General features: G+C 41.1%; 1 protein-coding gene across 5 annotated transcripts in view; it reads right to left on the reverse strand.

The window, feature by feature from the left end:
- The window catches only part of LOC106073222 (gelsolin-like protein 2), a 58,278-nt gene that overhangs the window by 25,924 nt on the left and 19,612 nt on the right, over nucleotides 1-12,742 (reverse strand). For all 5 annotated transcript variants that reach the window (XM_056026226.1, XM_056026225.1, XM_056026228.1 and 2 more), the window contains exon 5: nucleotides 1,114-1,188. In XM_056026226.1, the coding sequence (XP_055882201.1) occupies nucleotides 1,114-1,188 (75 nt within the window). The remainder of the gene's footprint in view (nucleotides 1-1,113; nucleotides 1,189-12,742) is intronic.

The following is a 12,742-nucleotide window of genomic DNA, read 5'->3' on the forward strand; positions in this document are numbered from 1 at the left end:
GATACAGCAGCTCCCTGATTGACCCTCCAGCCACCGCCCTCCAGCATAGGTCGACGACCTATGCTGGTAGCTCGGCATGACCAGCCGGTTGACCCAGAGCGGGCCATCTGGGTCTCAGGTCTAGGGGAACTTGGAGCCAAAGTATTGTGTTGTTGTGGTTTATCCTCAGATAGCCACCACTCAAACACCAGGATCTCTTTATCCCCCCTTACCCGTCGCAGTCCACGGCAAACGGACTGGTCTAGGACGTAGTGAGAATTTAAAGTTAAGGAGACAGTGTGATGATCAATGAAGGCAGACTTAGGAAAAGAGGAGGCAGACACAATGATAGAAAAGAAGTAGGGCACTTTTGAGCTCCAAAAGTGCTAAGGAAAGAGGAGCGCAGTTTAACGTCATGTCTTGGGACGACGTTCTTTTAGACACACAAGCAGTTACACAGCCTTTCACATTGATCGTTTCAAATACATAATAACTAAATAGGTTACTTTACAAATTGAACAAATATTTAACAATTAGCCATAAGTAATTATTCAATCCTGACCTTAGATGCTTGTTATTTAAGACCAACTCGCAAATCCATGTATGAAGCTAGAGTTATGAAGGAAGAACTCTTTGATCTAGTATAGACTTACCTCCCCTGAAGTATTTTATTAAAAAGAGCTCTATTTTTTATGGGGAAAAAAAACTGCTTGCATATTTATAGTTTAAAATTAAACGGTTCGATTTCAGAGAAGAAAAAAAGTAGTTGCTGGACCAGAACTTTGCAAGATCTAAAATATCATTATATCGGAATTTCAATATCTTTTTTAGTTGTTAAGACCTAAACGGGACGGATGGACGAACGGACGGTCTGACTACATAAAGGTAAGTGCGGCTTTTCCCCCTTTTGGGTGCCGCTATAAAGTGGACATCTATATTAATTATCAATAATTGCTTATATATTTAAGTTAAAAAAATAGTTCCACAAATGTAAGCAAATGCTTAGTCCAGTTCTACATTCCTATATTAATCTGACACTTGTCTGGAGTTTTCAGGCCCTTTGATACTAATCTAGCGACCTAGCTTATCTGCTCTGAAGCTTTTAATTCATATACTCATCTAGCATATACTTACATTTAGAACAATATATGAATCACCGTCATAAAACTTCCCATAATCTTCTTTCGGCCATGGCGTCACTTTGAAGTTCTATTGGAAAACAAGTTTGGCAAATCACTTCATGTTAGAGAATCGGAAAACAAATTCTATAAATAAATGAACCATTATTTGTGTGTGTGTTTATCTGAAACAAAATGTACACTCATTACCTATACATTCAATTATACTCTGAGTCATTAGAAGGTTTGTTACAAGGAGTACACTCTAGGAAATGCGTCACCAGTGTAAAGGAAATAGAAAGTTGTGATTTGTCTCATATTTAAATATATATATATATATATATATATATACGCTACAGTAGTCACAAAAGTGAAGCAAGAAGAGTGGCCAGGGCGAAAGAGCGCCGAACCAACAAAAAGCTAAGAGAAGAAGCAGGCCTATCTGTAACTGACCTAACCCACCCATGCCACATATGCGGCCGGCTTTTTAAAGCGAGTATTGAACTTTACAGCCATCTTCGAGTCCATAGAAAATTTGCTCATCTTCGACAACGAAGGAGGAGCTATATATATATATATATAGTCACCCAAGTGATCATTATTTTCAACTGAGATAAAAAGACCGAAAGTTTAAAAGTGATGGACACATAAAAGATTTGATTAGGCAGAAACATTGACTTGAAGACACATCAGATTATTTCTTACAGCTATAGGGAAACTATTTCGACGTTTTAAGAGATCCCATTATCTTGATGTCATAGGGGGCGCTGTGACAGGGTAACCAAATCTCTCCATTCGTTCCGGTCAGCAGACGTTGTTAGCAGAATATCAAGAGAGAGGCCGGTCCATTCTTTCAAGATGTTCTGCCAAATTTCGTTGTACGACACACTCTTTGTGGTCCCAAAACCCCCTCTTCAATATTATTCTAAAGCAAACTACAGTCACCACATTCTATGAGCGTAGCTAAAGGGGTTTTGAGTTTGTTAATTAAAAAAAAAAAGATCACAGTGCAGAAGTATCCAGACAAAAGATCACTGCAAAGATTAGTCCAATGAAAGTCTCCAGACAAAAGATCACTGCAAAGATTGGTCCAATGAAAGTCTCCAGACAAAAGATCACTGCAAAGATTGGTCCAATGAAAGTCTCCAGACAAAAGATCACTGCAAAGATTGGTCCAATGAAAGTCTCCAGACAAAACGTTTTTTACTCCTATCCCTTAGTCTGTTGAACCAATGGGGCACCACACAAGATTTGTCAATCGTCTTTCTTCATACCTCTCTGTCTTTTGCCTTGAAACCTCTTTCAATGACAGGCCCGTCCATACTTTTACTGTCTGCCTCTTCTTCTTTGGAAAGTCTTTGCAAGCCCCGAAGAGAGAGTTTTAGTTTCTTTTTTGTTTTACAATAGTTAGGTCATCGTTGGGTCCAATCGCCCTAGCAACCCTGTCTCTAGTCTCTTCATTTGTGATGTGGTCTTTAAATGTGATACCCTAGGATACTTCTGTTGCATCTCAATTCCATTGCTAGGATCCTCCTCTCTAGCTCTGCAATCAGAGCATATAAGAATGTGGCCATGACTAGAAAGCGCATCAGTCTGACTTTGGTGCTTTTGGGGCTATTCCTTTGTCTTTCCATATTGTTTTGAGTTTTCCAAGTGCCGCTGTGGACTATGCAATTCTGGCCAGTAGCTCAGGTTTGGTTCCCTCCTCTGAGACGATAGCTCCGATGTATTTAAAACTACTGACTCCTTGTCAGCTTTTCACCTCCACTGCTGATGCCTTTGTTTAAAATACAATCGACTTGGATGAGGTTTAGGTGACCAGACGTCCCGACTTCGGGGTGACAGTCGTTAAATGAAATCCGCCCATGCAGATAGGGGTGGGATTCGGTGACTGATTTTTTTGCTTTAATTTTTAGGTGAGATTTTAATATTTAACCAGCCTTTGCCCCAGTGCAGCCAATGGGGATTTTGAGGTTACCCCCCCTCTCTTCTATTAAACAAAAAATAATGCAAATGACTGTCACCAAATTCCATGAGCGTAGCCAAGGGGGATTTAAAACCCCTTCAATTTTTTTTTACGATAAAACTTTTTTTCAATATAAGACTAAAGCATACAACACTCACCAGATTCTATTTGCGTAGCCAAAAGGGGTTTTGAGTTAAAAAAAACCTTCATATGGCTTTAAGTTAAAACACCCTCCAGAGGGTTTTGGGTTAAAACCCCCCACCAGCTGGGTTTAAAGCTAAAAACCACCTTTCCAATTTAAAAATTAAAGCAAAAAAGTCACAAAATTCTATGAGCTTAGTCAATTGGGGGTTTTGAGTGCCATCATCGACTTGCGATCCGCCTCCCCAAATATCTGGTCACCTGAATGAGGTTGGGGAGATGTTAGGAGTGTGTTTATGTCCAGCTCAACGAACCCAAATATCTGGTCACCTGAATGAGGTTGAGGAGATGTTAGGAGTGTGTTTATGTCCAGCTCAACGAACCCAAATATCTGGTCACCTGACTGAGGTTGAGGAGATGTTAGGAGTGTGTTTATGTCCAGCTCAACGAACCCAAATATCTGGTCACCTGACTGAGGTTGGGGAGATGTTAGGAGTGTGTTTATGTCCAGCTCAACGAACCCAAATATCTGGTCACCTGACTGAGGTTGGGGAGATGTTAGGAGTGTGTTTATGTCCAGCTCAACGAACCCAAATTCTTGTCGGTTTCTTTGTTAGTCGAGGTTCATTACGACACTGAATTCACGTTCTACCAAATAATAAGAGCAGACAAAATCGTCTTTACAATGTACATTGGATTAAGTTCCTATTTGTGGATATTTCAATAAGCTTCTGTGTAAGTATAGATTCATCGTATTTGGGATCTGAGTTTGTCTACTCTCGAAAGAGTTCACTACCCAGTCGGAAATATCCAAGTGAAGAATGTCTTCAAATATTTGGTTTAGGTCGTCATAGAATAATTCGTAATATACATGTTAAACATTGGTGAGGGGCATGTTGATTATATTTCAAATTAAAATGGTTTCTAGCGAAGAAGCTATTTTAATTGTATACAATTCTCATTTTTCTGTTGATCCTATTCGTTTGTTTCGCTGGCCTTAGTTTTTAAATCTAAAACTCAAGTAAAAAAAAATGTTAGAACATAAACTATTCATTATTCTTAACAGATTCTTTAAGAAGTAGTTAAGTTGCTAGCCACCTTAATCGCCCTAGTTGTAGCTTACTGGTCGCCCTAGTTGTAGCTTACTGGTCGCCCTAGTTGTAGCTTACTGGTCGCCCTAGTTGTAGCTTACTGGTCGCCCTAGTTGTAGCTTACTGGTCGCCCTAGTTGTAGCTTACTGGTCGCCCTAGTTGTAGCTTACTGGTCGCCCTAGTTTTAGCTTACGGGTCGCCCTTGTTGTAGCTTACGGGTCGCCCTAGTTTTAGCTTACTGGTCGCCCTTGTTGTAGCTTACTGGTCGCCCTAGTTGTAGCTTACTGGTCGCCCTTGTTGTAGCTTACTGGTCGCCCTTGTTGTAGCTTACTGGTCGCCCTTGTTGTAGCTTACTGGTCGCCCTTGTAGTAGCTTACTGGTCGCCCTTGTTGTAGCTTACTGGTCGCCCTTGTTGTAACTTACTGGTCGCCCTAGTTTTAGCTTACTGGTCGCCCTTGTTGTAGCTTACTGGTCGCCCTTGTTGTAGCTTACTGGTCGCCCTTGTTGTAGCTTACTGGTCGCCCTTGTTGTAGCTTACTGGTCGCCCTTGTTGTAATTTACTGGTCGTAGCCCTTCTCTTGGTTTATCTCACTATACTAAAAATGATTCTAGCTTCAAGAGAATCTAGATAGTGTACTAGCTTCTGATCAGTCCAAGGAAACTTGTATTGCATTATAAAGTACCATGTCATCAGACCTGATTGTTCTTGACCACTGATGTACGCACAAGATAAGTTTATCATCTCTTTGCACTTATATATATATGGCTCCTTCTGTTGATTTGATTTTGATTTTGGGCACATCGGCACAATTTAGGCCATGTCGTGCCTGCAGTCCCTCAAGGGCCACTCTCCCTCCACACAACAAGGGCCAAATTCCATACAGTCAAATCATTAAAATCAAGGTCTATCACAGTTAAAATAGTACAGGTAGTAAAAATTTAATAATTTGGTAAAAATCTAATGTAAATAGTACATGTTTACAAATTCATAAATCAGATCTTCGTAGACAACCCCACTTCCCGGATAAAGCCCAGTACCTTCCCAGGGTCGAGATTATTGAATAGTGTTTTTAAATTAGTGGCTCTAAAATATTTCTCCCTGACATCCTGGTATCTGGGGCAGTCGATGAGGATATGTTCCACGGTGAGGCGAGAGTCACAATACTCACAAAGTGGGGGCTATTCTTTCTTCAGCACAAAAGAGTGCGTGATGTAGGTGTGGCCAATCCTAAGTCTGGACATGGTCGTGCTACCTTGTCAGACCCTTAGATGTGGACCGACACCTGACATCCCCCACAATCTGCCTGAGTTTATTGTGAGTCTCAGCCTCCCATCGGTCCTGCCACTTCTGTCTCGAAAGACAATGGATGCGCCCAGATGAGTCACTGGCTTTGGCTACGTCTTGAGATGGGGCAAAATCTGGAGTGACTGATCAAGCCAATTCTGGAGCGGCAGAGTTTGCCACAGTTCGTGCATGTATATGCATCTGTCCTAGGGCTAGTTGACAGGGCAGATTTCTTTTTCTTTCTCTTGACTGACGCAGCTTTGTTTCTTTTGCACTTGGCGAAGTTCGTACCAGCATGTACAGTCTGTCTCCATGCTGTCCGGTCTTGGGCTATCTCATCCCACATACTTAGGTCGATGCCCATGGCTCTCATGTTTCGCTTGCAGACATCTCTGATGGTTAGTCTTGGACGCCCCCTGGGTCTGACTCCCTCTGCAAGCTTAGCGTATAGGATGTCTTTAGGGATTCTAACATCTGGCATGCAAGTGACATGACTGAGCCAGCGTAGTCTTCTCTGTTGAAGAAGAGCATAAATGCTGTGCACATTGGCCCGTTTCAAAACTTCCTGGTTGGTAACACGATCTCTCCAGGAGATGCACATTATGCGTCGCAGGCAGCGTAGGTGGAAGCTATTTAATATGTGTTCTTGACGCATGTAAGTTGCTCAGCTCTCACTGTCATAAAGAAGTGTGCTCAGAACGCAGGCATTTTTGTTGCTGTAGTCAATTTGTTTTTTTCCCCACACGCGCTTGGAGAGTTTGCCATCGCTGCTGAAGCCTTTCCTATTCTTTTTGTCAGCTCAGTGTCTAAATCTAGGTTGCTGGCTATTGTTGTTCCCAAATATGTGAATTCCTGCACCACCGTAAGTGTGTGATTTCCGATATGTATCACTGGTATTTCTGCGACATCTTGTGCCAGGATTTCAGTCTTGGAGAGGCTTATTGTAAGGCTAAACTCTTGACAAGCAGCTGCCAGGGCATTCACATGCCTCTACAATCATTCATATTAATGAGATATGAGTGCGGCATTGTCGGCGAACAGCAGTTCCTTAATCAAGATACGCCTTCTCTTTGTTTTGGCTTTAAGACGTGCCAGGTTAAATAGCTTTCCATCGGATCTACTGTGGAAATATACTCCATCTTCCAGGGATTTGAAAGCGCTGGTGAGTACAACGGAAAAGAAGATGCCAAATAGTGTTGGAACCAGAACACATCCTTGTTTTACTCCGCTCTTGATGGAGAATGGCCTAGAGGCGGAGCTGTCAAACTGTACGGTGCCCTGCATATTTTCACGAAAAGCTGACACTAGTTTCCGTAGCTTGTTTGGACAGCCAATTCTCTCTAATACAGCAAACAAGCCGGTTCTGCTGACAAGGTCAAACGCCTTGGTCAAGTCAATAAAAGCTATAAAGAGGGGCTGCCTTTGTTCTCTGCTCTTCTCCTGTAGCTGCCACAGGGAGAAGATCATATATGTTGTGGATCTATCGGCCCTAAAGCCACACTGCGATTCTGGGTAAACTCTTACTGCCAAGATCTGCAGACGCTTCAGTATTACTCTGGCATAAGCCTTCTCAACTATGCTCAGAAGTGAAATGCCTCTATAACTGTTGCAATAGGAGCGGTCGCCCTTATTTTTGAAAATTGTTACTATGTTAGCATCCTTCAAATTTTGGGGGACTATTCCGTGCTCCCAGCACAAACTTAGCAGTTCATGGAGTGGCTTGATTAGGGCGTGCTTTCCAGCCTGAATGGCTTCTGCAGGAATACCATCTCCTCCGGGTATTTCCTGTGTGCAAGTATGTAATGGCTGTGCTCAGTTCCTTTACAGAGGGCGTTTTGTCTAATTCGCTCAAAACTGAAAGTGGTGGGAAGTTAGACAAAGCAGTTGGCGAGATGACATTTTCAATCTGGTAGAGTTCTGCATAGTGCTCTACCCATCACTCCATTTGCAGTGCACGATCACTGATGATTGAGCCATCTTTTGACTTAAGTGGGGCATACTTGCTGGTGTGAGGTCCAATAGCTTTTTTCATGCCCTCGTATAGTCCTCTGATGTTACCACAGTCGGCACAAGATTGGATGTTTTCACAAAGGTTCTGCCAGTATTTGTTAGCGCACTGTCTTGCTATTCTTTGGGCAAAAAGAGCACATGGTCATTCTAGGTGACTTCAATGCATGAGTAGGAGCGGACCACACTACCTGGCCAGACTGCCTTGGGCTTTTTGGAATCGGCAGGATGAATGAGAACGGACAAAGACTTCACGAATTCTGCACATACCATAAGCTCTGCATTAACAACATATTTTTCAGGTCAAAACCACAGCCGTGTCTCATGGAGGCATCCTAGGTCTGGACACTGGCACCAGATGGATATGATACTGACGCGGAAAAGGACATTGGAAACATATTGCTGACACGTAGCTTCAAAGTGCGGATTGTGATACTGATCACACTTTAGTGTCCTGTCGGACAAGACTGGTGCTTACTAAAAATCCACAAATCACAGGGAAAAAGAAAACCACGCCTGAATACTGCAAACACAAACAATCCTGATCTTTGCACCGAATTCACAAAGAAATTAGAGGAAGCTTTTAAAAACTTCTCAGTGACTGAGGTAGAAAAAACGTGGACGCTCATACGTGATACTATGTACCAAACATCATCACTGGTCTTTGGGAACAAAGCAAAGAAAAATGAAGACTGGTTTGAAGCAAGTCTGCAAGAAATGGAAACTGCCATTAGAAACAAAAGAGAAGCCGTGCTAAAATACAAGAAGGAGCCCACCCCAAATAACTTACAAGCGCCGCTCAGATCTACTCGAAACGATATATATATAATGCATTATGTTATTCCGCATTAACAAATTAGAAGTAGTGTCTAGAAGTGTCTGAATATTATTTTATCACATTCAACATACAAACATACACAACAGAGCACTAAAAATAAACTTAAATATGGGGAAGAGTAACGAAAAAAAAAAGGTAATACTTTTTGGTTTTGTAAACTAAAATCTACATCTATTGTGTCCCCTTACATGTGTGTAGGGTAACTGAGGTGTCTATTTTCTACTTGTGTCCACTGTCCAGCGTGTCAGAAGGTCATGTCTGTTGTGTGTGTGTTCCAAGTACTTAAGGTCATAGGAGACATGTTTCTTCACTGTCTACTGTCATCTTGTTGAATAAAGCCAAGATATTGGTATTCTTGTAGAGTTAGCTCATTACAATTTATTCAACAAGATTATGTGTCTGGATAAGTGTTGGAATTCTTAATTAATAATGGATAAATTACTCAGACAGAAAGACTTGGACATCCATATGCTCCTCTGGCCTCAGAAAAATGGACTCACTGGTAGGACACAGTTCAGAAGTTTCTGTCGTCCATCAAGGATATTCAAGGGAAACTACCGATGTTTTGGACAATTTTTGATATAATATGTGTTTTAATTTACAGATTATGAATATATTATTCTTTTTTTTTTACATATTTTCAATAATAACTTAGTCATTGATTTTTTTCTGACGTCATTTTTCTGCTCATCCAAAACGAACAGACTTTCACCGGGTTTCTATATGACGTCACACAAACCTATTAATTTAATCTTACTGTATAACGGAAAACCATACAGTAAAGTTTACATTCTCACAGAATGAATATTTCTTCGTCTATGTAGTTAGATCTAGATGTAGGTCTTGTACGCAAAGAAAATAAAAAAGTGTGTATTTTCTTGCCTGACCACTCAATTTTAACACACAACAAACACTATCGCTTGGTTGTCTTGTCATGTCTGACTACACGTAATCTAGACTAGCCTTACACTGACCACTTTGTTAGAATCAGTCAGACACACGATCTATTAACTTCTTGGGACAGGGAGGGGCTTAGATGAAAATGTTACTTTGTTTCTCGAGTTGGTTATCCTAACGCTTCTATCTATATACAACTATACCATAGCTCTGGACTAGGCCGTCACGTAGCCTAACAGCAACTGGAAGAATGAAGCGATACGATCTGGTTTCCTATTCAGTAACCTAAAAACAAAATCTCAAAGAACCCCGTTTTTTTTTTGGGGGGGGGGGGGGAATAAGTCAAGAATTTAATGTCTAATTTATTAAATATAAATATTTCTAACCATGTAAATAAAAAATGGTAAAATGTTTACTATTACAACTTTTTACGCAGAATTTAAATATGTCAATAACGCAAATTTCAAAAACCATCGGAGATTCCCTTTAACGAACATTTTAAACTAAAGTTGTTAAAAAATCAAGTTTCAGAATACATTCTACATGCTCACCAGCGTCCTATTCGCTGGGCTGAGACCCCTTCAAGGTTACTTTAATGAATGTAAAGAACGACATTTTGGCTTCACATGGCATCAGTGCGGAAAAAAAGGACACTTCCGAACTGTTTGTAAATCAAGTACAACAACAGCCACCATTCACGTCTACACTGTTCTTGTGTGTCAAAATGTCTTGGTATCCAGGTCAGCTTGTGTGTGTGTGTAATGTGTTATTGTGAACTGTTTTGTCATTCTTGTTCAATAAAGCCTAGAATCAAGCCATGTCTTCCTGTAGTAATTTATTAGGTTACAACACAATAGTAAGTAGAAAATCGCTTTACCTTTGACACTGACCAACGCTCTGTGGCCTTTATGTATGACAAACAGAACAAAGGGAAATTAAAAAATAAAGAATTCAAAGGTGGAGACTGGAACTGAGCTGTTTCCACCTCATCGTGGCGTCCGGGTGGAAACGGTCGTGAGAGGGGACGACTAGGACAAATGGGTGGCGAAACAAGGCTCCCGCGGGAGTGCCTAAGAGGGTACGAGAGTATTCTCATTGCACTGTGCGAGGTTGAAAAAGAGCTCCCGCAGCGATCTGTCAACGTCCAGGCGCCGTCCCTCAAGGGACAGTTACATAAATGGCGCCTCCCGCACGGTTAGCGTCTAAAGGAATATGGCTGGGGTCCTAGTGTTGCGGCCTTCAGCTGCGTCTCTAGTCCTCGATTCCGGAGTACCCGTGTCCACTGGAAGTGAATGCAAAATAAATCTTAAGTTTAACCCCGAGTCTCACCCCCCCCCCCGCCAGACATGGGTGGCGGGAAGGAGGACTTCAGGCAGGTGGAAGGGAGCTCTTGTTTGCTTTTGCTGGCCTTAGAGTGTGCGGCGCACAACTCTACTAGACAATTTCAGATATATAGGCCAGGCAAACCTAATGTGGCTGCTGATACGGTTCTCTAGACAAAAGTGTGTGTCAGCTAGGAGTCGTAATGAATTAAAACTGTTCCATGCCGAAGAGTTTCTGAATTCAAAACAAAATTATGCTGCAATCTTAGGCATGCACACAATGAGTGCCAGAACAATCCACCACCACACACATACCTTCCCTAATCTTAAAAAAAAAAAGAAATTAGAAGTAATAGAAAAATTTCAGAGAAAATGTTAACCCTTCGTGACCAGGTGTGAACTCGGATGTCTCTGGAGTTTTCTCGGATGAATGATTTTATGAGTAAAAGACTGGCACTGGTGATAGTCTTTAATTACCTGAAAACAGTTAAAAAACTCAAGGAACGGAGCTTGTCATTATGTTCTAAAACAACATTAAAACATAACACGATTTTTCTAAGGAAGCGATTGCCGTTAAGGAAGCTATTGGATGCGTGTCTTCTAAATAAAAAAAAAAGGTTAAAGAATTATTGCGTAAGCTAGGCATCAACTAGGTCTACTGGTATAGTAACCTGTAATTTCTGTGCTGAAATTTATATCACCACACACACAAATCAGTGACTGAATGACATGTATTTTTTCATCTAAGATTGGGTGTTGTGATTATATAATATATATATGTGGATATGATAGTGGTAATATGACAAGAAATGATCACTAAATTTCTTTTCAATTATGAGTATTTCATGTTCATTAGTTGCAGTCTATTCACATCCACTTTTTACAGTCTATTCACATCCACTTGTTACAGTCTATTCACATCCACTTGTTACAGTCTATTCACATCCACTTGTTACAGTCTCTTCACGTCCACTTGTTACAGTCTATTCACATCCACTTGTTTACAGTCTATTCACGTCCACTTGTTACAGTCTCTTCACGTCCACTTGTTACAGTCTATTCACATCCACTTGTTACAGTCTATTCACGTCCACTTGTTACAGTCTATTCACATCCACTTGTTTACAGTCTATTCACATCCACTTGTTACAGTCTCTTCACATCCACTTGTTACATTCTATTCACATCCACTTGTTACAGTCTATTCACGTCCACTTGTTACAGTCTATTCACATCCACTTGTTTACAGTCTATTCACATCCACTTGTTACAGTCTCTTCACATCCACTTGTTACATTCTATTCACATCCACTTGTTACAGTCTATTCACGTCCACTTGTTACAGTCTATTCACATCCACTTGTTACAGTCTATTCGCGTCCACTTGTTACAGTCTATTCACATCCACTTGTTACAATTTATTCACGTCCACTTGTTACAGTCTATTCACGTCCACTTGTTACAGTCTATTCACATCCACTTGTTAAATCTATTCACGTCCACTTGTTACAGTCTATTCACGTGCACTTGTTACAGTCTATTCACATCCACTTGTTAAATCTATTCACGTCCACTTGTTACAGTCTATTCACGTCCACTTGTTACAGTCTATTCACATCCACTTGTTACAATCTATTCACGTCCACTTGTTACAGTCTATTCACGTCCACTTGTTACAGTCTATTCACATCCACTTGTTAAATCTATTCACGTCCACTTGTTACAGTCTATTCACATCCACTTGTTAAATCTATTCACGTCCACTTGTTACAGTATATTCACGTCCACTTGTTACAGTCTATTCACGCCAAATATTTGCAGTCTACACAAAAACAAATGTTGAAGAGCTGACACATCAAACGTGGAAGGAGGAGATCCAGACATTGGGAGATCTAGACATTGGGAGATCTAGACATTGGGAGATCCAGACATTGGGAGATGTAGACATTGGGAGATCCAGACATTGGGAGATCCAGACATTGGGAGATCTAGACATTGGGAGATCTAGACATTGGGAGATCCAGACATTGGGAGATGTAGACATTGGGAGATCCAGACATTGGGAGATGTAGACATTGGGAGATCCAGACATTGGGAG

The sequence above is a fragment of the Biomphalaria glabrata genome, chromosome 4, assembly GCF_947242115.1.
Source record: "Biomphalaria glabrata chromosome 4, xgBioGlab47.1, whole genome shotgun sequence".
Lineage (NCBI taxonomy): Eukaryota > Metazoa > Mollusca > Gastropoda > Planorbidae > Biomphalaria > Biomphalaria glabrata.